General features: G+C 50.3%; 4 protein-coding genes across 12 annotated transcripts in view; 3 read left to right on the top strand and 1 right to left on the bottom strand.

Annotated features, from left to right (window-relative positions):
* The window catches only part of LOC115640751 (zinc finger protein 436-like), a 452,700-nt gene that overhangs the window by 34,798 nt on the left and 391,033 nt on the right, over positions 1 to 26,869 (top strand). The gene's annotated exons all lie outside the window — the stretch shown is intronic.
* LOC115640730 (zinc finger protein 260-like) overlaps positions 1 to 26,869 on the top strand; it is a 341,512-nt gene that overhangs the window by 30,004 nt on the left and 284,639 nt on the right. Inside the window, exons 4-6 of one of the 5 annotated variants that reach the window (XM_030543667.1) lie at positions 13,824 to 13,937; positions 14,250 to 14,323; positions 17,951 to 18,243. The exons of 1 other annotated variant lie outside the window; for it this stretch is intronic. In XM_030543667.1, the coding sequence (XP_030399527.1) occupies positions 13,824 to 13,937; positions 14,250 to 14,323; positions 17,951 to 17,965 (203 nt within the window). In that variant the 3' untranslated portion in view covers positions 17,966 to 18,243. Of the gene's footprint in view, positions 1 to 12,611; positions 13,085 to 13,823; positions 13,938 to 14,249; positions 14,803 to 15,222; positions 16,302 to 17,950; positions 18,244 to 26,869 lie in introns of those variants that run through there. 3 more of the 5 variants (XM_030543665.1, XM_030543669.1, XM_030543662.1) reach the window with 3 other exon arrangements.
* The window catches only part of LOC115640774 (putative zinc finger protein 66), a 687,485-nt gene that overhangs the window by 502,047 nt on the left and 158,569 nt on the right, over positions 1 to 26,869 (bottom strand). The window lies entirely within an intron of this gene.
* LOC115640675 (zinc finger protein 850-like) overlaps positions 1 to 26,869 on the top strand; it is a 542,158-nt gene that overhangs the window by 398,559 nt on the left and 116,730 nt on the right. The window lies entirely within an intron of this gene.

Genomic DNA, 26,869 nt, shown 5'->3' with positions numbered 1-26,869 from the left:
ATCCTTTCGCTTGCCAATTCCACCCTGGTGCCATATAACCCAGAAAAGTTCCCCACTCTAGGAGGAATATCCCCCTCTCTTACCTGTGTGCATATTTATTGGCTTCTCCTAAAGTTAGTTAGGATTATAGGGGAAAGTGTCAGAGCCGCCACCAGTGAGAGTTGCTGGCCACACTCTGAGGCCACCAAAAATTTGGTCGTGAGACCCCCTGGGCTAGATGCTCCTGATGGGCCCTTCTGCCCTTAGAGCCTGGGAGTGGAACAGGAGCCGGAGCCAGAGATGCTGCAGCGCGACCCCTGCAGCGCTAGGACCCAGGAGCGGCCGGGAGGCGGCTGTGGGGCAGCGAGCGCTGGGCTCCGGCCCGGCAGCAGGAAGTGACTCGCAGCCGCTGCGGTGACTCTGGCTCCCAGGCTCCTGGCGAGATCCCCGAGCCCCGGCGGCTGGTGCTGGGAGCCCGGAGCCCTGGCTGCAGCCGGGAGAGGGGAATCTCCAGCAGGGCCCTTCCCGCTGCTCCCCAGGAGCCTCTCCCAGGGCAGAGCCCCCAGCCCGGCCCGGCCCCTGCCCCGGGGGGCCCCGCTCGGAGGGAAGGTGAGAGAGACCCGCCCCCCCCCGTCACTCCCGGGCTGCAGGGGGCGGAGGCTAAAGAGGTGCAGGGGTGGCGGCAGGAGACGGGTGCTGGGGTTGCGGGGGGCAGGCTGGGATGGGGGCGGGGGCGCACTGAAGGGAAGATGGGGCGGTGCGGGCGGATCGGGGGGATTGTGGAGCTGAGGGGAGCGAGGCTGGAATGGGGGAAGATGTGAGTGGGGGGCACTGCGAGGGAAGGGGGGATGTGGGGAGGCGGGAGGAGAACAGAGGCAGAAACCCAGCCCCCCACTTCTGCTCCCAGCGTGTTTTTATTGTCAGACACCCCCGTGTTGATGGGGTCTCTGTCCCATGAGTTTTGGGGTCTGCCCAGGGCCCTGGTCTGATTTCTGGGCAGGATTCACATCTCAGTTCCCCGGGAGTCACTGCTGCTTTGGGCAGGCAGGGAGTGTGGATGGGCCAATGGCTCCGCCTCTGCCTGCCTGTCCCTGGGGGCTGCTGCAGGAGTCCAGGGCAGCTCATTCTTCAGGTGATGCCACCGGAGGGCTCTTGTTGTTCCTCAGGGAGAGGAGTTTACAGGGCAGTGGGGGGAAATACCCCAAAGTGGCCCCTTTAGTTCTGCTTTTTTTCTAGCATTTGGCTCAGAGATGCTGTTACTGGGAGGGTCTGAAGAGTCTGCGGAGAATCGGGGTGTGACATGGACTGAAGCCCCTTCTGTAACCTCCCCTCTCACCCCGACAGGCTGAGGAATCACGTCCATTTTTCGGTCCAGATGGGCCCATCTTCCAGAACGCAGGGAAGGGAAATGTCTGTGATGGAGCCAGCTGCGGTAGGGGATTTTCTCGGAGCTCTTGAGGAGGTGGGGGCAGGAAAGAGACCAGGTGTGATAAACCTGCTGATTTTCTGAGTGGGCCCATTGGTGATGGGGGAGGAGAGACGGGACATTTCCTCATTTCTCAAACAGGATACAACCCCCTTGCACAGGGCTGGGAACATTTTCCAGGCTCCCAGTGCTGGAGTGAGACCCCACTGGCCAGAGACTGCTGTGAAATATGCAGTGAAGCTCTTTGGATTCCTTTCCCTGTCCCTGGCTCAGAGCTCTGCTTCCCGCATCAGCCTGTGGCTCGCAGGTGTGTGGGAAATGAGAATATCCTGCCCTGCTCCGTGTGCTGGGAGGGACAAGGAGCTCTCACCTTCTCCCACCCCCGAAGCCTCCTGGCTGCTCTGAGCAGGGTGGGGGTGGGATTCTGCAACTCTGGCCCTCCCCGAGCTTCCATTTCTTTATCCTTCCTCTCACGTGACTAGTGGGATTGTGGCTGGAGCAGCAGGTAATGACTGGGTCCTTTTGGTGTTTCAGATGCGAGTGACTTTCGAGGAGGTGGCTGTGTATTTCACCCAGGGGCAGGGGGCTCTGCTGGACCTCGCTCAGAGAGCCCTCTACAGGGACGTCATGCAGGAGAACTACAAGATGGTGACCTCGCTGGGTAAGGGATTCCTGTCCCCTCAGATACTAGAAGCCGTGGAGTCTGCTTTTCTATATCTGGTCATGTTCTTCCCATGTCAGTTAGATCAGAGGTGAGTGGGTCCCATAATGCACAGCTGCCGTATGAGAGAGACTTGCATCTCCGTGCCCCCTCCAGTGGGACATGTGTGTCAAAAGCCAATGGACAAGCTAAACCATCCCCACCCCTCCAGCTTTCAAAGTGCCATAAATCTGTCATTGTCATGTCTGTGTTGTTTCTTGGCTGCACACACAATCCCTGTTCACCTCCCTCGTTGGGACTAGCTCCAGCCCTGGGGAGGGCTTTGGTCTCTGCAGGTTTAGAAAGAGGCAGGGGTTTAAGTCCAGAGCCGTGTGTGAGTCAGCAAGGCCCCCAGAGCGCACAGATCCTGAGAACGCCTAGTGAAGGTGTAGTATAATAATTCAGCTCACCTCCTCAGACAACTTCCTCTGCGCAAGAAGGCTCAGTGACCATTTTACACTCCTCCTGGATTCCATGTTCCTCCAGCAGAGCACAGGGACAGGTTCCACTCACAGTATGCCCTTTCTGACAAATACTCCGTGCACTCTGATCTGGTCTGATTTCACCCTCTGCGCAGGATTCCCCCTTCCCAAACCTGAGCTGATTGTGCGGTTGGAACGAGGAGAAGAGCTTTGGTTGCCCGATCTCCAGGGCTGCAAGGAAAGAAGGCTTCCGAGATGCAACCATACAGGTGAGGACTGACACAGAAACCATCCAGGGAATGAAGGAAAAAGTTGACAATCCCCAAATATGGTGTGAGTAAGAACCCTCAGTTCTTCCTCATTTCAGCCAGGACAGGGCTGCAGTCATCAGATATAGCTTACGCCATTCCACCCAGTCTCTTATCTGCAGAAGTTTTCTTCCCAGCTTTCCTTCCTTGTGAGTGTTTGGGTGGGATGTGGAGGAGGAGTCCAATTGCTCAGTCTGTGTTGGGTTTTCCCTTTGTGCTATTCCTCTTTCTCCCCATCACAATGATTCCTGTCTGGATTGTGTCTCTCCCAGCAGGTTCTGAGCGAGGGAGTGAGAATGAAGAAGTTCCCCAGGAAGTGGAACCGCAGGTGACCTTTGTGGAAAGAGCTGAAGGGAATTTTCCCTGGTGCTTGGAGCAGGCAAAATCCTGGGGAAGTTGGCACAGGTCAGAGAGGCTTCTGGGAAACCATCCAGGGAAGAAAGTGGATGAATCTAGTAATGGTGGGGGAGGAGACAAGGATCCCAGAGCGCAGCAGACAACTGTCAAGGAAGAGGCACCCTGGCACTACCTTCAGTGTGGGAAAGGATTCATTGTGAGCTCACAGCTTGTGACACATCAGACAATCCATACTGGAGAGAAACCCCTTCTATGCTTGGACCATGGGGAAAGCTTCCATAAGCTCTCAGGCCTTAATAACCATGGGAGAAGCCACAGTGGAGAAAAACCCTCTGAATCCCTCGAGTGCCGGAAATCTTTCATTTTGAAGACACAGATAAATAGACATCAGGCAATCCACACAGGGGAGAAACCCCACCAGTGCTTGAAGTGTGGGAAAAGTTTCATAAGAAAGTCAGACCTTGTTAAACATCAGGCAATACACACAGGAGAGAGACCCCACCAGTGCTTGGAGTGTGGGAAAAGTTTCATAAGAAAGTCAGACCTTGTTAAACATCAGGCAATCCACACAGCGGAGAGACCCCACAAGTGCTTGGACTGTGGGAAAGGTTACATACAAAGGTCAGATCTTGTTAGACATCAGGCAATCCACACAGGAGAGAGACCCCACAAGTGCTTGGAGTGTGGGAAAAATTTCATACAGAGGTCACACCTAGTTCATCATCAGGCAATCCACACAGGGGACAGACCCCACAAGTGCTTGGAGTGTGGGAAAAGTTTCATAATAAAGTCAACACTTGTTGAACATCAGGCATTACACAGAAGATTGAAACCCCACAGATGCTTCGACTGTGGGGAAAGTTTCATACAGAGGTCACATCTAGTTCGCCATCAGGCATTACACGCAGGAGATAGACCCCACAAGTGCTTGGAGTGTGGGAAAAGTTTCATACAGAGGTCACACCTAGTTCATCATGAGGCATTACACACAGGAGAGAGACCTCACAAGTGTTTGGAGTGTGGGAAAAATTTCATACAGAGGTCACACCTAGTTCGTCATGAGGCATTACATACAGGAGAGAGACCACACAAGTGCTTGGAGTGTGGGAAAAGTTTCATAAGAAAGTCAAACCTTGTTGAACATCAAGCAATCCACACAGGATCGAAACCGCACAGGTGCTTCGATTGTGGGAAAAGTTTCATACACAGGTCACATCTAGTTCGTCATCAGGCAATCCACACAGGAGAGACTCCAGAGGTGCTTGTACTGCGGGAATAGTTTCATATGGAGGTCTCACTTGATTAAATATGGAAGAATCCACACAGGATCTAAACTTCTGTGACACATAGCAAGAAAGAATTAAGCAAGTTGCATGTTATTAACTTAGATTCAACTTTTAGAGAGAGATTTTAAATGTTTGTCCACCTTAGATAAGCTAGAGTTTGACATGTAAATGTATATTTCTAAAGACTTGGAAGAAGATGGCAAGTCATATCTGAGTAACCTAGTTGCTTTCTATGAGGCGATAAGTGGCTCAGTGGATGTGTTATTCCTTGACTTTTGCGCTGTATAAGTAGGGGCATTGCCAGCAGATTGGGGGAGGTGATGGTTCCCTTCTATTGGAGAGGCCTCCTCTGGAATATTGTGTCCAGTTTTGGGCCCCACACTACAAAAAGGATGTGGAAAAATTGGAAAGAGTCCAGCGGAGGGCAACAAAAATGATTAGGGGGCTGGAGCACATGACTTATGAGGAGAGGCTGAGAGAACGGGGATTGTTTAGTCTACAGAAGAGAAGAAAGACGAGATTTGGTAGCTGCTTTCAACTACCTGAAAGGGGGTTCCAAAGAGGATGGATCTAGACTGTGCTCATTAGTACCAGATGACAGAACAAGGAGTAATGGTCTCAAGCTGAGTGAGGAAAGTTTCGGTTGAGTATTAGGAAAATCTTTTTCACTGGGAGGATGGTAAAGCACTGCAATGGGTTACTTAGGGAGGTGGTGGAATCTCGTTCTTTGGAGGTTTTTGAGGTCAGGCTTGACAAAGCCCTGTCTGGGATGATTTAGTTGGGGATTGGTCCTGCTTTGAGCAGGGGGTTGGAGTAGATGACCTCCTTAGGTCCCTTCCAACCCCGATATTCTATGATCCCAAGATGGGTAGCTGTATTAGTCTATGTTTAGCTCTGCAAAGTGTTCCTGTGTTCTGTTAAATCAGGGATCAGTAATTCAGAGATTATACTAGTCACCCATGCCACCTTCCCAGTTCTATCTCAGTGTCATTGAATTCGCTGGGGGCAGGGTCTGAAAGATGGAGGGAATATTTATAGCTGAAATCACCAAAATGTGTTTTACAAGGTTAATGTCAATGGGATCTGTTCCGCTCTCCTGCTCGGACATTTTCTCTGGGGGTCCCGGAGATGGAAAGGAGCAGGTGTTACCATCTTGGCTACCAATCCCCACGGTGACTCTCTACACTAGCAATTCTCATACTGTGGGCAAAGCCTCCCAATGGAGGGACAGGAATTTGTCAAGGGAGGTGTGATCAGTGTGGGTTGTTTGTTTGTTTTAAAAAAAGCACTGGCTGTCATCCCCAAGTGGCTGGGGCTGATGAAGAAGGAACAGGCCCATGTGGGAGGTGGGGATAAATGCTCAGGCTCTCAAACCCTGGTGGAGCAGCAGCACAGAAGTAGGGGTTTCACTGGGGTGATAAGTCTGCTGTGGACAGCGATATTGAGGAATATCACTTTTCATGTGGCCACCCTCACTTCTGTGCTGGTATTGGAGGGCTTCAGAGCTGGTCGCATCGCCAGCATGTACTCTGCCATTAGAGCTGGGTGGCGATAAATGTGCTTTTGAGGGTGGGGAGCATAATGACTAAAGACACAAAGAAGGTGAGGCAGCGAGGGGGGCTGATGAAAAGCGTTTGAGAACCACTGGCCTACACTATTATGGTCACCATGTTCATAAAATGATAAATCTTCTCCTGCTGAATATGACAGACATCTTTTAATGTGTCTATCAGCACTGTCCATGGAGCTCGGAGAGTTTGCTGTATGTTTGTTATATGCTGTAAAGCTGGAAAACGCCCACAGACAACGTCCCCAGAGACAGTGGCACCTGCACACCAGCTAGCTGCTAAGTGGCCAGTAATTGCTCAACTGGCCCTTCACCAGCTGTGGAGCCGGGAACAAGAGAGTTACAATTCACCGGAAGGACGGCTGGATGCTCACTTAGGTCACAGACTGATTGTCACCTGCCCCCAAGCTGGGGAATGAACCTCAAAGAGGAGAATGGTACAAAAGCACGGGAGAGAATTGCCTCTGTTTTCACCTCTCCTCTCCCATCTTTTCAGAAGGCAAGAATAAGAGTTGAAAGGCAACAGGAGCCGTGGAGTGGGGAGGACGGACCAAGGCTGGAAGGAAATCCAACCTGTGTACTCAGAACTGTGAACTGCCTGCAAGAGCGGGCGGGGTGCAAAAACCTCCTTGCTTCACATTTTCCTTAAATTGGTAAAATTTAGGATTTAAAATGCATTTTAGAACTTTGTAGTTTTAACCAGTTCTGACCTTTGACATCCTTCTCCCTTGTAATCCCTGAGAACCCCCTTGCTCCAGTTAGTAAAGTAGTTTTAGTGTTTTGTCTGGACCTGTGTATTTTCATTGAAGTGTTTGGGGGATTTGGCTGGAGAGAACAAGGCTGTGGCCTAACCCGGCCCCTCTGTGGGGGTGACCCACTAATGACTGAGATTATCCATCCCAGTAACCGGACTGAGCTGTCCAAGATGCACTTTCCTGCGGTGCAAGGTGGGAGGAGAAAACTGGCTGATGTTGTTGTGTCGATTGGGAAGTTCCTGAGTGTGTAGCTAGTCGCACTCAGTTCAGTGCAGCCAGGAGTGACTTTGAAGGCTGGTGGCTGTGTGTGAGCAGAGTGTGGAGGGGTTTGTTGTTCACCCAGGGAAGCAGCAGGGTGGATTTGATTTAAATCATTAGTCTAGAAGACTCGATTTAATCATGGTTTTCTACCTAAAAATATATTCTTCTTAGTTGTTATAACCTTAGTATATATTCTTTACAACGCAGAGGTAGATGTAGATTCCATTTTTGTTAGGTACACACTATACATTTTTAAACCGTGATTTATTTTGAAAACTTTTCAGATGAGTTTTACAGCTGTATCAGACAATGATTGTTTGGTCATTTCATTTCATTTCATTTGGTTATTTCATTGTTTGGTTATTTCATTCATGCCATCCTGTGTTAGGAGGAGAACATCACCAGACAGACATATAAATAAAGGAAGTCTGATTTTCTTGATTTTTTTTTTTAAAGTCATTGATTTTTATTCACCCTGGGATGGAGAATTAGGCAGTTCAACTGTCCAGATTGTACCCTGAGGTATGTCTCTTTTTGTGGCTGGGTGGAGGCAATTTCCACCAGGAATCATTCTGCAGAGACCACTGCCAAGAAGTTGTGGAAAGTCCTGTTTAGTAGATACGGGACTCCAAAAGTAATTGGTTCATATGATGGGGCACATTTTATAGGAAAAGTAATTATAAAAATGTTAAAAGTTTTAGGACTGTCTAACCAGATAGTTAAGGTTTAATGTCTCTTTTACCTGTAAAGGGTTAACAAGCTCAGTGAACCTGGCTGACACCTGACCAAAGAACCAATCAGGAGAGAAGATACTTTCAAATCTTGGTGGAGGGAAGTCTTTGTTTTGTGCTTTTTGTTCTGCTCTTTGTTCTCTCTTGGGATTAAGAGAAGCCAGACATGCAACCAGATTTCTCCAATCTTACTGAAACAGTCTTTCAGGTTCGAGATAGTAAGTAATAGATTGAAAGCGGATTAGATTTATGTTTGCTTTGTTTATTTGCAAACGTGTATTTTGCTGGAAGGATTTTACCTCTGTTTGCTGTAACTTGTATTTTATGCTAGGAGGAGGGAGTCCCTCTAGTCTATATGGCTGAAGACCCTGTAAACATTTTCCATCTTGATTTTTTACAGAGATAATTTTTACTTTTTTCTTTCTTTAATTAAAAGCTTTTCTTTTAAAAACCTGATTGATTTTGTCTTTGTGTAAGACCCTAGGGGACTGGGTCTGAACTCACCAGGGATTGGTGGGGGGGAACGTGAATTTCCTGTCTGTTTTAAGATTCAAGGAGTTTCAATCACAGTATCTCTCCGGGTAACCCAGGGAGGAGGGAAATTTTAATTTCTCTTTGTTTTAGGATCCAAGGAGTTTGGATCAGTGTCTCTCTCAGGAAGAGTCTAGGAGGGGGAGAGCAGAGGGGGGAAAAGGTTATTTCCTCTCTGTTTTAGAATCCAAGGAGTTTGGATCAGTGTCTGTCTCAGGAAGAGTCTGGGAGGGGGAGAGAAGCGAGGGGAAAGGTTATTTCCTCTCTGTTTTAGAATCCAAGGAGTTTGGATTAGGGTATATCTCAGGGTTCCCCAGGGAAGGTTTTTGGGGGATAGAAAGTGTACCAAACACTATATTTTGGTTGGTGGCAGCCTCTCAGATCTAAGCTAGGAATTATGCTTAGAAGGGACATGCAGGTCCCCACTTTCTGGATGCTAAAGTTCAAAGTGGAAAAGAGACCCTGACAAGGACTAAAGCAACAACTACCTATCCCCCACCATCCTCAATCATCAGGGACAGTAGAAAGGATGGATCAGACTGTCAAGCAAGCCCTTTGCAAAGTGGTGCACGTTACTGGCAAAGGTTGGGACAATAAATTACCAGTGGTATTGGCAGCCATCCGGAGCAATGATGGATTGGATACTGACTACCAGCCGGATCACATTGTCTTTGGAAGGTCTATGAGCTTATGGAACCCTTTAATGTGGAACCCTTTATTATATGAAGGAGGAGGAGTCTCTGTTGTCCTGGGCCTTCATCTGCAACTCCAAGGAGACAGTCTTGGGCAGGAAGCCAAGATCCAAGGGATGCCATTTTTTCCAGTTCTTAAACTGTTTTAAAGCCGTCCCGCTGGTGTTATTTCCTTTCTTGCCGATTCCTCATTTTTTTCCAGGGACATGACAAAACTGTTTATAAAAAACTGTTCTTTTTGACAATTCTCCCTTCCGTTCTCAGTTTGGTTGCCAAAATGCAAATCATGAACTCAGGTCGAAACACACTCCAGCCACACTAGGTCCATGGATATATGGGTTATATATGTACATATCCCAACATTGCCTGCATCTCCCAAGGGGGCTCAGTGACCCTGTTTCCATCCTCTGGAATTGAATTATCCCTCAGCTGGCTGGCTGAGGGCTCTGGCTCTACCCAGCACCCCCTCCCTTCCTCCCCAGAGCTCAGAGCTGCGCGGAGCCCTTCCCTGCCTGTGGTGGGGGTCCTAGAGACCAGCCAGATCCAGGGGAAAAAGTTTGTAGCATGTGAGTGAGCAGGGCTGGGGGAGTCAGGCCCAGCAGGGGGGTTGAGCAAGTCTGGGAACAGGCTGTGGAGGCTGGGAAGAGGGATATTGGAGCAGAGCTTGGTAGAGCCGAGCGTGGGACTTTGTGAAGTGAAGGAGGAGGAATCGGGCTGGGGATGGCTGGGGCGAGCCAGACTGGGAAGGGAAGAGAGCAAGGAGGGATGTCTTTGTCTGACTCAATGAGCTAGCCGTCATAGACGCTGACTTGTTGCTAAAACATGCCGTGGTGTAGACAAGCCCTGTATGAATAAGGACAGAGAGAAAAGGCTGGTGCCTGAAGAGAATTCCTGTTCTTACTACACTGCGCACCCCAAGCTCTGCTGGTTCAGGCCTAGAGGGAAATGTTCCATTTTAGGGAGAATGAAAGGCCATTTGGGAGGTGATGGCCCAGAGACCTGGCAGGGAAGGGCCCTGTGAGGGCTGGACTCTGCCACTGGTATCAGCTATTTTGGGTCCTGGCTGACATGCCAGCCACCATGTAAAATGTTTCCCTGTGGCCTTTTGACATGCACACAGAGGTATGTCACTGCCAAGTCCCTCTCCTAGGAGGGGAGGGGAGGGGGAAGTCTGCAGGGTGATCGCCCACCTCCATGCAGCCAGGGGCCAATGCTTTCCACTGCCATTCTGGAGCCTGCACATATATGTACTGACCAGGGCCCAGGGGGCCATCCACAAAGAAGGCAGCTATGTAGGGCACCAGGAAGTTTGGGGCACCAAAGCTGCTGCTCTTGCTTTGCCCCACCCCGCCTCTTCCTGCCCCAACCCTGCCCTCACTTCCCCCCTTCCCCAAAGCCCCTCCCCTTGCTTTGCCCCACCCCACCTCTTCCTGCCCCTGCTCCACCCCAGCCCTACCCCTGAGGACTCTGCAGCAGGGCCTGGCCTACACTCACTGGTGGCAAGAAGGACAGAGACCTGGCCCCAGCCGTTCCCCCGGTGAGTGCTGGGGGGTGGTTCCTCCCTGTCTCCCATGCTAACCCCCTGTGGAGGCCTGGGGCTTCCCCCCCAAGGAGGTCTATTCCACCCCCCACAGGGGGGTTGTGTAGGGGCCCAGGATATCTAGGGACGGCCCTGGTATTGACAAAATGGACTGAATTTTAAAGTATTGTGTACAGAATTTTTAATTTTTTGGTGTTGAAAGCCCTAGGGAATATGGCGTGCTGGACAGTTGTGGGGTGGGGGGATGTGAGGGGGTGCTGGGCAGTGTGAGGGTGTGGGTGGGACGCCACTGGGCATGAGGGTTGCTGGGCATAAGGTGGTGGGGGGACCTGGGAAGGACAGCGGTGTGGCAGACACACAGGCAGCGCAGCGCTGGGGTTGGTTGCACAGGTGGCAGGGAAGTGCAGGGGTTAAGGTGAAAGTGGCACAGTGGAACGGTTGGAGTGAAGGTGACAAAATGTAGGGGTTAGGGAACAGTATCGGAGTTAGGGGGGAGAAGGGTTAGTGGCAAAGGGGATGCAGGATGTGGATCCCACAGGGGCTATGGGAAAAGGCCCTGAGGCCAGACCTGCACCTTGGTGGATATGAGGGTGGGTTTCTGCTTTCACTCTTCCCCTCGTCCATCATTTTCCTTCCCCCCCTCTCCCTTACTTCCTCTCTTCCTCCTTTTGGTTCTCTCTCCCACAAGTCCCGCTCAGCCAGCCCAGCCAGCTCCAACTTTTGCACCAGTGCTGCTGGGTGACCAGATGTCCCAAATGTATAGGGACAGTCCCGCTATTTGGGGCATTGTCTTATATAGGTGCCTATTACACCCCATCCCCGACCTGTCCTGATTTTTTACACTTCCCGTCTGGTGACCCAGTGCTGGTAACATGCGCCCAAGGATGCTGCACTGGACGCTATTCAGCGCTAGGACCCAGAAGCACTGGGCTCCGGCCCGGCAGCAGGAAGTGACTCGCAGCCGCTGCGGTGACTCTGGCTCCCAGGCTCCTGGCGAGATCCCCGAGCCCCGGCGGCTGGTGTTGGGAGCCCGGAGCCCTGGCTGCAGCCGGGAGAGGGGAATCTCCAGCAGGGCCCTTCCCGCTGCTCCCCAGGAGCCTCTCCCAGGGCAGAGCCCCCAGCCCGGCAGGGCCCCTGCCCCGGGGGGCCCCGCTCGGAGGGAAGGTGAGAGAGACCCGCCCCCCCGGCACCCCCGGGCTGCAGGGGGCGGAGGCTAAAGAGGTGCAGGCGGGGGGAGCGGAGTGGGGGCAGGAGGCGGGTGCTGGGGATGCGGGGGGCAGGCTGGGATGGGGTCGGGCGCACTGAAGGGAAGATGGGGCGATGCGGGGATATCGGGGGGATTGTGGGGCTGAGGGGAGCGAGGCTGGAATGGGGGAAGATGTGAGTGGGGGGCACTGCGAGGGAAGGGGAGATGTGGTGGAGACTGATGGGGGACAGAGGCAAAGACCCAGCCCCACCCCTCCCCTCTGCTCCCAGTTTGTGTTATTGTCAGACACCCCCGTGCTGGCGGGGTCTGTGTCTCACGAGTTTTGGGGTCTGCCCAGGGCCCTGGTCTGATTTCTGGGCAGGATTCACATCTCAGCCCCCCAGGAGTCGCTGCTGCTTTGGGCAGGCAGGGAGTGTGGATGGGCCAATGGCTCCGCCTCTGCCTGCCTGTCCCTGGGGGCTGCTGCAGGAGTCCAGGGCAGCTCATTCTTCAGGTGATGCCACCAGAGGGCTCCTGTTGTTCCTCAGGGAGAGGAGTTTACAGGGCAGTGGGGGGAAATCCCCCAGAGTGGCCCCTTTAGTTCTGCTTTTTTTCTAGCACTTGGCTCAGAGATGCTGTTACTGGGAGGGTCTGAAGAATCTGGGAAGAATCGGGGTGTGACATGGACTGAAGCCCCTTCTGTAACCTCCCCTCTCACCCCGACAGGCTGAGGAATCACGTCCATCTTTCAGTCCAGATGGGCCCGTCTTCCAGGACACAGGGAAGGGAAATGTCTGTGATGGAGCATGCTGCGGTAGGGGATTTTCTCAGAGCTCTTGAGGAGGTGGGGGCAGGAAGGAGACCGGGTGTGATAAACCTGCTAATTTTCTGAGTGGGCCCATTGGTGATGGGGGAGGGGAGACAGGACATTTCCCCATTTCTCAAACAGGATACAACCCCCTTGCACAGGGCCGGGACCATTTTCCAGGTTCCCAGTGCTGGAGTGAGACCCCACTGGCCAGAGGCCACTGTGAAATATGCAGTGAAGCTCTTTGGATTCCTTTCCCTTTCCCTGGCTCAGAGCTCTGCTTCCCGCATCAGACTGTGGCTGGCAGGTGTATGGGAAATGAGAAGATCCTGTCCTGCTCCATGTGCTGCGGGGACAAGGAGCTCCCACCTTCTCCCATCCCCTGAAGCCTCCTGGCTGCTCTGAGCAGGGTGGGGGTGGGATTCTGCAACTCTGGCCCTCCCAGAACTTCCATTTCCCTATCCTTCCTCCCACGTGGCTATTGGTATTGTGGCTGGGGCAGCAGGTGCTGAGTGAGGGACTCTTGTTGTTTCAGATGCCGGTGAGCTTCGAGGAGGTGGCTGTGTATTTCACCCAGGGGCAGGGGGCTCTGTTGGACCCCGCTCAGAGAGCCCTCTACAGGGACGTCATGCAGGAGAACTACGAGATGGTGACGTCTCTGGGTAAGGGAGTCCCATCACCTCAGATACTAGATGCTGTGGGGTCTGCATGTCTGAATCTGGTCATTCTTCCTGTGTCAGTTAGATCAGAGGTGAGTGGGTTCCATAATGCACAGCTGCCATGTGAGAGAGACTTGCATCTCTGTGCCCTCTCCAGTGGGACATGGTTGTCAAAACCCAATGGAGAAGCTAAACCATCCCGGCCCCTCCAGCTTTCAAAGGGGAATCATTGTCCTGTCTCTGTGTTGTTTCTTGGCTGCACACACAATCCCTGTTCATCTCCCTCCTTGGGAGTAGTTCCAGCCTAGGGGAGGGCTCTGGGCTCTGCAGGTTTAGAAAGAGGCAGGGGTTTAAGAGCCGTGTGTGAGTCAGCAAGGCCTCCAGAGCGCACAGATCCTGCGAATGTCTAGTGGAAGTGTAGTAATAATTCAGCTCACCTCCTCAGACAACTTCCTCTGCGCAAGGAGGCTCAGTGACCATTTTACACTCCTCCTGGATTCCACGTTCCTCCAGCAGAGCACAGGGTCAGGTTCCGCTCACAGAATGTCCTTTCTGACAAATACTCCACCAGTGCTCCATGCACCCTGATCTGGTCTGATTTCACCCTCTGCGCAGGATTCCCCCTTCCCAAACCTGAGCTGATTGTCCAGCTGGAACGAGGAGAAGAGCCTTGGTTGCCCGATCTCCGGGCCTGCAAGGAAAGAAGGCTTCCGAGATGCACCCATACAGGTGAGGACTGACACAGAAACCATCCAGGGAATGAAGGAAAAAGTTGAGAATCCCCAAATATGGTGTGAGTAAGCACCCTCAGTTCTTCCTCATCTCAGCCAGGACAGGGCTGCAGTCATCAGATATAGCTCATGCCATTCCACCCAGCCTCTTAACTGCAGGAGTTTGCTTCCCAGCTTTTGTCCTCTGTGAGTGTTTGGGTGGGATGTGGAGGCAAGTCCAATTGCTCAGTCTTTGTGTTGGGTTTTCCCTCTCTGCTCTTCCTCTTTCTCCCCAGCACAATGACTCCTGTCTGAATTGTGTCTCTCCCAGGAGGTGCTGAGCGAGGGAGTGAGAATGAGGATGAGAATCATCATGAGGAAGTTCCCATTGAAGTGGAACCACAGGTGACCTTTGTGGGAAGAGCTGAAGGGAACTTTTCTCAGTGCTTGGAGCAAGGGGAATCCTGGGGAAGTTGGCACAGGTCAGAGAGGCTTCTGAGAAACCAGCTAGGGAAGAAAGTGGATGAAACTAATAACAGTGGGGGAAGAGAGGAGGATCCCAGAGCGCAGCAGACAAATCCCAAGGAAGAGACACCTTGGCACTATCTTCAGAGTGGGAAAGAATTCATTGTGAGATCACAGCTTGTGACACAAACAATCCACACAGGGGAGAAACCCCACAAGTGCTTGAACTGTGGGAAAAGCTTCACAGAGAGGTCAAACCTTGTTAAACATCAGGCAATCCACACAGGAGTGAGACCCTACAAGTGCTTGTACTGTGGGAAAAGTTTCATAAGAAAGTCAAACCTTGTTAAACATCAGGCAATCCACACAGGAGAGAGACCCCACAAGTGCTTGGACTGTGAGAAAAGTTTCATAAGAAGGTCAACCCTTCTGGAACATCAGGCATTACACACAGGAGAGAGACCCCACAAGTGCTTAGACTGTGGGAAAAGTTTCATAAGAAAGTCAAACCTTGTTGAACATCAGGCAATCCACACAGGAGAGAGACCCCACAAGTGCTTAGAGTGTGGGAAAAGTTTCATAAGAAAGTCAAATCTTGTTGTACATCAGGCATTGCACACAGGGCAGAGACCCCACAAGTGCTTGGAGTGTGGGAAAAATTTCATACAGAGGTCACACTTAGTTCATCATCAGGCAATCCACACAGGAGAGAGAACCCACAAGTGTTTGGACTTAGGGGAAAGTTTCATACAAAGATCAAACCTTGTTCAGCATCAGGCAATCCACACGGGGGAGAGACCCCACAAGTGCTTGGACTGTGGGAAAGGTTACATACAAAGGTCAGACCTTGTTAAACATCAGGCAATCCACACAGGGGAGAGACCCCACAAGTGCTTGGAGTGTGGGAAAAGTTTCATAAGAAAGTCAACCCTTGTTGAACATCAGGCATTACACACAGGAGATAGACCCCACAAGTGCTTGGAGTGTGGGAAAAGTTTCATAAGAAAGTCAAGCCTTGTTGAACATCAGGCATTACACACAGGATTGAAACCCCACAGGTGCTTGGACTGTGGGAAAAGTTTCATACAGCGGTCACATCTAGTTCGTCATCAGGCATTACATGCAGAAGAGAGACCCCACAAATGCTTGGAGTGTGGGAAAAGTTTCATACAGAGGTCACACCTAGTTCATCATGAGGCATTACACACAGGAGAGAGACCTCACAAGTGTTTGGAGTGTGGGAGAAATTTCATACAGAGGTCACACCTAGTTCGTCATGAGGCAATCCACACAGGAGAGAGACCCCACAAATGCTTGGAGTGTGGGAAAAGTTTCATAAGAAAGTCAAACCTTGTTGAACATCAAGCAATCCACACAGGATCGAAACCCCACAGGTGCTTCGATTGTGGGAAAAGTTTCGTACAGAGGTCACATCTAGTTCGTCATCAGGCAGTCCACACAGGAGAGACTCCAGAGGTGCTTGGACTGCGCGAAAAGTTTCATATGGAGGTCTGACTTCATCAAACATGGAGGAATTCACACAGGATCTAAACTTCTGTGACACATGGCAAGAAAAGATTAAGCAAGTTGCATGTAATTGACTTAGAATCAACTTTTAGAGAGAGATTTTAAAAGTTTGTCCACCTTAGATAAGCTAGAGTTTGAAATGTAAGTGTTTATTTCTAAAGACTTGGAAGAAGATGGCAAGTCATGTCTGAGTAACCTAATTGTTTTCTATGAGGAGATAAGTGGCTCAGTGGATGCGTTATTCCTTGACTTTTGCGCTGTATAAGTAGGGTCATTGCCAGCAGATTGAGGGAGGTGATGGTTCCCTTCTATTGAACATTGGTGAGACCTCATCTGGAATATTGTGTCCAGTTTTGGGCCCCACACTACAAAAAGGATGTGGAAAAATTGGAAAGAGTCCAGCGGAGGGCAACAAAAATGATTAGGGGGCTGGAGCACATGACTTATGAGGAGAGGCTGATAGAACGGGGATTGTTTAGTCTACAGAAGAGAAGAAAGATGAGATTTGGTCGCTGCTTTCAACTACCTGAAAGGGGGTTCCAAAGAGGATGAATCTAGACTGTGCTCATTAGTACTAGATGACAGAACAAGGAGTAATGGTCTCACGTTGAGTGAGGAAAGTTTCGGCTGAGTATTAGGAAAATCTTTTTCACTAGGAGGATGGTAAAGCACTGCAATGGGTTACTTAGGGAGGTGGTGGAATCTCGTTCCTTAGAGGTTTTTGAGGTCAGGCTTGACAAAGCCCTGACTGGGATGATTTAGTTGGGGATTGGTCCTGCTTTGAGCAGGGGGTTGGAGTAGATGACCTCCTTAGGTCCCTTCCAACCCTGATATTCTATGATCCCAAGATGGGTAACTGTATTAGTCTATGTTTAGCTCTGCAAAGGGTTCCTGTATTCTGTTAATTCAGGGATCAGTAATTCAGAGATTATACTAGTCACCCATGCCACCTTCCCAGTTCTATCTCAGTGTCATTGAATTCGCTGGGGGCAGGGTCTGAAAGATGGAGGGAATATTTATAACTGAAATCACCAAAATGTGTTTTACAAGGTTAATGTCAATGGGATCTGTTCTGCTCTCCTGCTCGGACATTTTCTGTGGGGATCCCGGAGACGGAAAGGAGCAGGTGTTACTATCTTGGCTACCAATTCCAACGGTGACTCTCTACACTAGCAATTCTCAAATTGTGGGCAAAGCCTCCCAATGGAGGGACAGGAATGTGTCAAGGGAGGTGTGATCAGTGTGGGTTGTTTTCTTTAAAAAAAGCACTGGCTGTCATCCCCAGGTGGCTGGGGCTCATGAAGAAGGAACAGGCCCATGTGGGAGGTGGGGATAAATGCTCAGGCTCTCAAACCCAGGCGGAGCAGCAGCACAGAAGTAGGAGTGTCACTGGGGTGATAAGTCTGCTGTGAACAGCGATATTGAGGAATATCACTTTTCATGTGGCCACCCTCACTTCTGTGCTGCTATTGGAGGGCTTCAGAGCTGGTCGCATCGCCAGCATGTACTCTGCCATTAGAGCTGGGTGGCAATATATGTGCTTATGAGGGTGGGGAGCGTAATGACCAAAGACACGAAGGTGGGGCAGGGAGAGGGGCTGATCAAACGTGTTTGAGAACCACTGATCTACACTATTATGGTCACCACGTTCATAAAATGATAAATCTTCTCCTGCTGAATATGATAGACACCTTTTAATGGGACAATCAGCACTGTCCATGGAGCCCAGAGTGTTTGCTGTATGTTTGTTACATGCTGTAAAGCTGGAAAACGCCCACAGACGAGGTCCCCAGAGACAGTGGCACCTGCACACCAGCTAGGTGCTAAGTGGCCAGTAATTGCTCACCTGGCCCTTCACCAGCTGTGGAGCCAGGAACAAGAGAGTTACAATTCACCGGAAGGACGGCTGGACGCTCACTTAGGCCACAGACTGATTGTCACCTGCCCCCCGGCTGGGGGGTGAACCTCAAGGAGGAGAGTGGTACAAAAGCACGAAAGAGAATTGCCTCCATTTTCACCTCTCCTCTCCCATCTTTCCAGAAGACAAGAATATGACTTGAAAGGCAACAGGAGCCGTGGAGTGCGGAGGACGGACCAAGGCTGGAAGGAAATCCAACCTGTGTACTCAGAACTGTGAACTGTCTGCAACAGCAGGTGGGGGGCACAAACCTCCTTGCTTTACATTTTCCTTAAATTAGTAAAATTTAGGATTTAAAATGCATTTTATAACTTTGTAGTTTTAACCAGTTCTGACCTTTGACATCCTTTTCCCTTGTAATCCCTGGAAACCCCTTTGCTCCAGTTACTAAAGTGGTTTTCTTGTTTTGTCTGGACCTGTGTGTTTTCATTGAAGTGTTTGGAGGATTTGACTGGAGAGAACAAGGCTGTGGCCTAATCCGACCCCTCTGTGGGGGTGACCCACTAATGACTGAGGGTACATCTACACTATGGGATTATTCCAATTTTACATAAACCGGTTTTATAAAACAGAGTGCATAAAGTCAAGTGCACGCGGCCACACTAAGCACATTAATTCGGCGGTGTGCGTCCATGGTCCGAGGCTAGTGTCGATTTCCGGAGCGTTGCACTGTGGGTAGCTATTCTATAGCTATCCCATAGTTCCCACAGTCTCCCCCGGCCCTTGGAATTCTGGGTTGAGATCCCAGTGCCTGATGGGGCAAAAATCATTGTCGCGGGTGGTTCTGGGTAAATGTTGTCACTCATTCCTTCCTCCGGGAAAACAACGGCAGACAATCATTTCGCACCCTTTTTCCCTTGATTGCCCTGGCAGACGCCATAGCACGGCAACCATGGAGCCCATTCAGATTTTTTTTTACTGTCATCGTATGTGTACTGGATGCCACTAACAGAGGCATTACTGCAGCGCTACACAGCAGCATTCATTTACTTTTGCATGATAGCAGAGACGGTTATCAGTTGTTCTGTACTGTCTGCTGCCATTGTAAATTGGCAGTAAGATGATGGTTATCTGTCGTTCTGTACTGTCTGCTGCTATCATGGGTGCCCCTGGCTGAGGTCGGCTGTGTGCGCAAAGGCAAAACTGGGAATGATTCCCCGAGTCAATCCCTCCTTTATAATTTCTAAAAATAGAATCAGTCCTGCCTAGAATATGGGGCAAGTGTGCTAGAGAACCTGTGTATCAGAGAGCACAGCTGCTCTGTGTCAGATCCTGGCAGAAATGATGAGCTACATGCCATTCACGAGGGGTGCCCCTGCAACAACCCCACCCATTGCTTCCCTCCTCCCCTGACCTTCCTGGGCTACTGTGGCAGTGTCCCCCCCATTTGTGTCATGAAGTTATAAAGAATGCAGGAATAAGAAACACTGACTTGTTAGTGAGATAAAATGAGGGGGAGGCAGCTTCCCGGTGCTATGACAGTCCAGGCAGGACATTAAGCGGTGCGGAGGAGAGGAACCCAGCATCCCGCTGCTATGATAGTCCAGGCATGACAATCTTTTCTTTACACAGGAAAGGGAGGGGGCTGATGGAGCTCAGCCCCCAGTTGCTATGATGAGGACGGTTACCAGCCGTTCTGTACCATCTATTGGGAATAACCAGGAATCATTCCTATTTTTACCCAGGCGCCCCCAGCCGACCTCACCTGAGGCAAGCCAGGAGCACTCACGGGCTGATGGTGACGACGGATATCAGTCATATTGTACCGTCTGCCACCAGGGAGGGAGAGGAGCGGATACTGCTCTTCACTGCTGCAGCATCGCATCTACCACATAAGATGACATAGGGTGACATTGAAAAATGTCAAGAAACGATTTCTTTCCCTTTTCTTTCACGGGGGGAGGGGAGAGTAAATTGACGAGCTATTTCCTGAACCACGCCGGATAATGTGTTTGAACCTACAGGCATTGGGAGCTCAGCCAAGAATGCAAATACTTTTCAGAGACTGCTGGGGACTGTGGGATAGCTGGAGTCCTCAGTTCCCCCTCCCTCCCTCCATGAGTGTCCATTCGAGTCTTTGGCTTCCCGTTATGATTGTCACGCAGCGCTGTGTAGCCTGTAGATTTTTTTTTCAAACGCTTTGGCATTTCGTCTTCTGTAACGGAGGTTTGATAGAACAGATTTGTTTCCCCATACAGCAATCAGATCCAGTATCTCTTGTATGGTCCATGCTGGAGCTCTTTTTGGATTTGGGACTGCATTGCCACCCGTGCTGATCAGAGCTCCACGCTGGGCAAACAGGAAATGAAAATCAAAATTTCGCGGGGCTTTTCCTGTTTACCTGGCCACTGCATCTGAGTTCAGATTGCTGTCCAGAGCAGTCACAGTGGTGCACTGTGGGATACCGCCCGGAGGCCAATACCATCGATTTGCAGCCACACTAACCCTAATCCGATATGGTAATACAGATTTTAGCGATACTCCTCTCGTCGGGGAGGAGTACAGAAACCGATTTAAAGAGCCCTTTATATCGATATAAAGGGCCTCGTAGTGTGGACGGGTACAGCATTAAATCAGTTTAACGCTGCTAAAATCGGTTTAAACACATAGTGTAGACCAAGCCTGAGATTGTCCATCACAGTGACCAGACTGAGCTGTCCAAGATGCTCATTCCCACGGTGCAAGGCTGGGAGGTGAAAACTGGCTGATGTTGCTGTGTCGTTTGGTAAGTTCCTGAGTGTCTGGCTAGTCGCACTCAGTTCAGTGCAGCCAGGAGTGACTTTGAAGGCTGGTGGCTGTGTGTGAGCAGAGTGTGGAGGGGTTGGTTGTTCACACAGGGAAGCAGCAGGGTGGATTTGATTTAAAGAACTAGTCAGGAAGACTCCATTTAATCATGGTTTTCTACCTAAAAAGATATTCTTGTTGGTTGTTATAACCTTAGTACATATTCTTCACAATGCAGAGATAGATGTAGGTTTCATTTATGGAAGCTACACACTATACATTTTTAAACCGTGAATTATTTTGAAAATTTTTCAGATGAGTTTTCCAGCTATATCAGACAATGAATGTTTGGTTATTTCATTTCATTTAATTTCATTTGGTTGTTTCATTGTTTGGTTATTTCATTCGTGCCATGTTGTATTAGGAGGAGAACATCACCAGACAGACATTTAAACAATAGAAATCTGATTTTCTTGGTTATTTTTTTTAAAGTAATTGATTTTTATTCACCCTGGGATAAAACATGCCCTGGGATGGAGGATTAAGCAGTTCAACAGTCCAGATTGTACCGTGGGGTATGTCTCACACCCGCTGTCTCCTGGGACCCACATGGCACCGTTGGGCTTTCATCATCCTGATCCTGAAAGGGAAGCTGAGCAGGGCAAAGCAGAGAAGAGGAACCAGCCGACATCCTCAACTGCTTCGGCTTCGGCTAAATCCTGAACTTCCCCTGGGATGTGCAACTTGAGGTTCTGCCGCAAGCCTTCCCCTCACGCATCTGTTTCCTTCCCAATGGTCAGGGGTGAAAGTAACTTAAAGGACTTAGCGATATGCCGGAGTCCTGAGCAGAGGGAGGGGCCTCAACCGGATTTGGTGGGGTCTTTAAATCCCTGGGCCCTTTACACTGAGATTTAAAGGGCCCAGGACTCCGACTGCCGTAGCAGTGGCTGGGAGCCCCAGGCTCTTTAAATCATGGCAGGAGCTGTGGCAGCAGCCGGGAGCCCCAGGGCTCCGGCAGTGATGTAAACGGCCCAGGGCTCTGCAGCAGTAACGGCGGCCAGAGCCCCTGGCCCTTTAAATCGCTGTCAGAACCCTGCTGCCAGAGCCCTGGGGTAGCAGCAGCAGCCGGGAGTCCCAGGATTTGGGCGGTGATTTAAAGGGTCCAAGGCTCCGTAATACAGGAGGCTGAACCTAAAGCTGGGGAACCTGGAGTATGAAATGGGGTTCTGCAGTGAATAAGAAAACAGGAGAGGAAAAGTGGGTACCTGCAAAACCTTAAAGAGAAGAGATCATTAACCTGTGTCAGTCTATGGCCCACCAGGTAATAGAAAATACTCTCTTTTAAGGTAAAAACACTTTGGAATACGGCCTAAGGTGCGAGAGGATGTAGAAAATTTGGTTAAACACTGCATAAGGTGTGCAGCAGACGGGAATAGACCACCGAATTTGGGACCCTGGTGGCTCCAAAGACTGGCGGGGCCATGGAGTAGAATACAGGTTGATTATATTAAGAGCCAAAGAGGGAATCAGTATTTATTAGTGATGATAGATTCTTTTTGTGGGTGGGTGGAGGTAATTTCCACCAGGAAACATTCTGCAGAGACCACCGCCAAGAAGTTGTGGAAAGTCCTGTTTAGTAGCTATGGGACTCCAAAAGTAATTGGTTCAGATGATGGAGCACATTTTATAGGAAAAGTAATTATAAAAATATTAAAAGCTTTAGGAATAAAGCAACAACTACCTATCCCCACCATCCTCAGTCGGCAGGGTCAGTAGAAAGGATGGATCAGACTATCAAGCAAGCACTTCACAAAGTGGTGCACATTACTGGCAAAGGTTGGGACAATAAATTACCAGTGGTGTTGGCAGCCATCCGGAGCAATGATGGATTGGATACTGACTATAAGCCATATCACATGGTCTTTGGAAGGTCTATGAGCTTGTGGAACTCTTTAATGTGGAATCCTTTATTAGATGGAGAAGGAGTCTCTGTTGTCCTGGGCCGTCCTCTGCAACCCCAAGGAGACAGTCTTGGGCAGGAAGCCAGGATCCAAGGGGTGCCGTTTCCTCCAATTCTTACACAGTTCTAAAGCCATCCTACTGGTGTTATTTCCTTTCTTGCCGATTCTCCATTTTTTTCCAGGGACATGACAAAACTGTTTTTTTGTAAACAGTTCTTTTGGACCAATTCTTCCTTCTGTTCTCGCTTTGGTTGTCAAAATGCAAATCGTGCATACTCCAGCCACGCTAGGTTGCAAGACCTATAACATGTTACATGGATATATGGGTTATATATGTACGTATCCCAACATTGCCTGCGTCTCCCAAGGGGGCTCAGTGACCCTGTTTCCATCCTCTGGAATTGAATTATCCCTCAGCTGGCTGGCTGAGGGCTCTGGCTCTACCCAGCACCCCCATCACCTCCTCCCCGGAGCTCAGAGCTGCAGGCAGCCCCTCCCTGCCTGTGGTGGGGGCCCTAGAGATCTGCCAGAGCCAGGGGAAAAAGTTTGTAGCATGTGAGTGAGCAGGGCTGGGGGAGTCAGGCCCAGCAGGGGGGTTGAGCAAGTTTGGGAACAGGCTCTGGAGGCTGGGAAGAGGGATGTTGGAGCAGAGCTTGGTAGAGCCGCGCGTGGGACTTTGTGAAGTGAAGGAGGAGAAACCGGGCTGGGGATGGCTGGGACAAGCCAGACAGGGAAGGGAAAAGAGCAAGGAGGGGTGTCTTTGTCTGACTCAGTGAGCTAGCAGTCATAAACGCTGACTTGTTGCTAAAACTCGGCATGGTGTAGACAAGCCCTGTGTGAATCAGGGCAGGAAAAAAAAGGCTGGTGCCTGAAGAGAATTCCTGTTCTTACTACGCGGCGCACCCCAAGCACTGCTGGGCTGTTCAGGCCTAGAGGGAAATGTTCCATTTTAGGGAGAATGAAAGGCCATTTGGGAGGTGATGGCCCAGAGCCCTGGCAGGGAAGGGCCCGGTGAGGGCTGGACTCAGCCATTGGTTTCAGCTATTTTGGGTCCTGGCTGACATGCCAGCCACCATGTAAAATGTTTCCCTGTGGCTTTTTGACAGGCACACAGAGGTATGTCACTGCCAAGTCCCTCTCCTAGGAGAGGAGGGGGAAGTCTGCAAGGTGATCTCCCACCTCCATGCAGCCAGGGGCCAATGCTTTCCACTGCCATTCTGGAGCCTGCACATATATGTACTGACCAGGGCCCAGGGGGCCATCCACAAAGAAGGCAGCTATGTAGGGCACCAGGAAGTTTGGGGCACCAAAGCTGCTGCTCTTGCTTTGCCCCACCCCGCCTCTTCCTGCCTGTGCTCCACCCCAGCCGTGCCCCTGAGGACTCTGCAGCAGGGCCTGGCTTACACTCACCGGTGGCAAGAAGTACAGAAACCTGGGCCCAGCCGTGCCCCCGGTGAGTTCTGGGTGGTGGTTCCTCCTTGTCTCCCAAGCCAACCCACCTGTGGAGGCCTGGGACTTCCTCCGCATGGAGGTCTCCACCCGCCCCACAGGGGGGTTGTGTGGGGGCCCAGAATAGCTAGAGAGGGCCCTGGTATTGACAAATAAAATGGACAAAATTTTAAAATATTGTGTACAGAATTTTTAATTTTTGGTGCTGAAAGCCCTCGGGAATATGGCATGCTAGACAGTTGTGGAGTGGGGGGGCTGTGATGGGGTGCTGGACAATGTGTGGAGTCTGTGGGTGGGAGGCCACTGGGCATGAGGGTTACTGGGCATAAGGGGATGGGGGGACTGGGGAAGGACAGCAGTGTGGCAGGCACATGGGCAGAGCAGGGCTGGGGTTGGGGGTGCAGGTAGCAGGGAAATGCAGGGGTTAAGGTGAAAGTGGCACTGTGAAGACGTTGGGGGTAACGGTGAAAATATGTAGGGGTTAGGGGCACAGTGTAGGAGTTAGGGTGCAAAAGGGGAGAAGGGTTAGTGGCAAAGGGGGTGCAGGATGGGGATCCAAGAGGGGCTAAGGGAAAAGGCCCTGAGGCTGGCCCTGCACCCTGGTGGATATGAGGGTGGGTTTCTGCTTTCACTCTTCCCCTCATCCATCATTTTCCTTCCCCCCCTTTCCCTTACTTCCTCTCTTCCTCCTTTTGCTGCTCTCTCCCACAAGTCTGGCTCAGCCAGCCCAGCCAGCTCCAACTTTTGCACTAGTGCTGGTAGGGTGACCAGATGTCCCAATTGTATAGGGACAGTCCCGCTATTTTGGACTTTGTCTTATATAGGTGCCTATTACCCTCCATCCCCAGCCTGTCCTGATTTTTCACAATTGCTGTCTGGTGACCCGGTGCTGATAGCTTGGGCCCAAGGATGCTGCATTGTGCTGGGTTGATCGCTAGGACCCAGGAGTGGCCCGGAGGCGGCTCTGGGGCAGTGAGCGCTGGGCTCAGGCCCAGCAGTAGGAAGTGACTCATAGCCGCTGCGGTGACTCTGGCTCCCAGGCTCCCAGCGAGATCCCCGAGCCCCGGCGGCTGGTGTTGGGAGCCCGGAGCCCTGGCTGCAGCCGGGAGAGGGGAACCTCCAGCAGAGCCCTTCCCGCTGCTCCCCAGGAGCCTCTCTCAGGGCAGAGCCCCCAGCCCGGCCCGGCCCCCAGAGGTGTAGCGAGCGCCCTCCGTACCCTCCGACAGGAGGGGGCCCCGCAAGGAAGGGGCCCCCTAAAAGTGGCAAAAAAAATGTAAGGTATAACTAGGTAAGTGACATTTATTGACGCTATTGCACAATCCATGTCGGTTTTACTGACAAAACTGTGAAGTCATTATGATACATCATAATGCTATTGGCTACATCAGTTGTCTGTCGGTCAGTTTCGAATTTTAGTTGGACCCATTCAAAGAATGTGTATTTGCATTCATAATGGCGGTCGGCGGATAAATGTTATTAATTTAGTTGTTTAGTTTTTTATCGTTTCCAATGCAGAAGCGTGCATTGTGATTTCTAAGAGAATGTATAAGAGCGGAGCTAGTAAACGAAAGGCAGCAAAAGATGCCGAGAAGGAACTTGAGAAAATTCCAAAGTTGTCAACGTATTTTGCGCTGCAATCCAACGTACAGGTACAGGCACATGAAACAGACAGCGCTAGCAGCGACGAATTGTATCCAGAAGTGCTTCAAGTGAGGTCGAAGGTGAAGCCAGTTGTTCTACCAAACAAACTGTGACAGATATTCCAGCTGCTGCTGGGAAAGAAGTATCTGAATCTGAACCACTGATTGATGATCCAGGAGATTGGCCGTCTATAATTTCGGACAGGCAAGTGTGTGACGTTGCACGTGGCCCACTGCAGCAGAATGAAAGTTACGAATTTCCATTTAACGAGGAAAGACGGAGGTTCACAAGTACTCATTTCTATCGAACCATGGCAAATGACGAGAAAATAAGATGTTCATGGTTAATATACTCAGTTCAGAAAGATGCCATTTTTTGTTTTTGTTGTAAATTATTTGGCACTGGCGACGTACCGCTACGTCATGGAACATCTGCTTGGAAAGCACTGTCAAAAAGACTTCAGCAGCATGAAACAGGCAAAGGTCATCAAGACTGTATGGTGAAATGGTTTGACCTTCGGTCAGGCATAGTAAACCGTACATCTATTGACCAACTCGAATTGCAGACTTTTCTGAAAGAAAGAGATTTCTGGAGAAATGTTGTCAAATGCATGGTTGATGTCGTTATTTTCTTGTTCCAAAGAAACTTGGCATTTTGAGGAAGTAATGAAAAGCTCGGCGATCCTTCGAATGGCAACTTTTGGGGACTGTTTGAATTGCTTGCAAAGTATGATACTGTCCTCAGCGAACTTTTACAGAGGATTAAGAAGGCAAAGATACATGTTCAGTACCTCAGTCCGCAGATCCAAAATGAGCTGATTCAATTTGTTGCCAGTAACATTCAAGAGGCCAACATAGCGCAGCTTAAAAAAGCAAAATATTATTCAGTTATTTTGGACTGTACTCCCGACGTGTCACATGAAGAACAGATGTCTGTGGTGTTACACTTTGTTGAATGCAACGGTGAAGATGGTGTCAATATTTGTGAAGCGTTTGTTGGTTTTCTTAATGTTCATGATACAACTGGCGAGGGCTTATTGGAAGCGTTTCTTGAAAAGGCAAACAACTTAGGAATAGACATTGCTGACATGAGAGGCCAAGCTTATGATAACGGCGCAAATATGAGAGGAAAGAATAAAGGAGTTCAAGCCCGCATCCTAGAAATAAATGACCGTGCCTTGTATGTACCATGTGGAGTTCACACTTGGAATCTTGTGATCTCAGACTCGGCAAAGTCATCGAAATATGCCGTTGACTTTTTCGGTCT

Source organism: Gopherus evgoodei, unplaced genomic scaffold (assembly GCF_007399415.2).
Source record: "Gopherus evgoodei ecotype Sinaloan lineage unplaced genomic scaffold, rGopEvg1_v1.p scaffold_32_arrow_ctg1, whole genome shotgun sequence".
NCBI lineage: Eukaryota > Metazoa > Chordata > Testudines > Testudinidae > Gopherus > Gopherus evgoodei.
The sequence above is the reverse complement of the archived record's forward strand: the minus strand, read 5'-3'. Positions and strand labels throughout refer to the sequence as shown.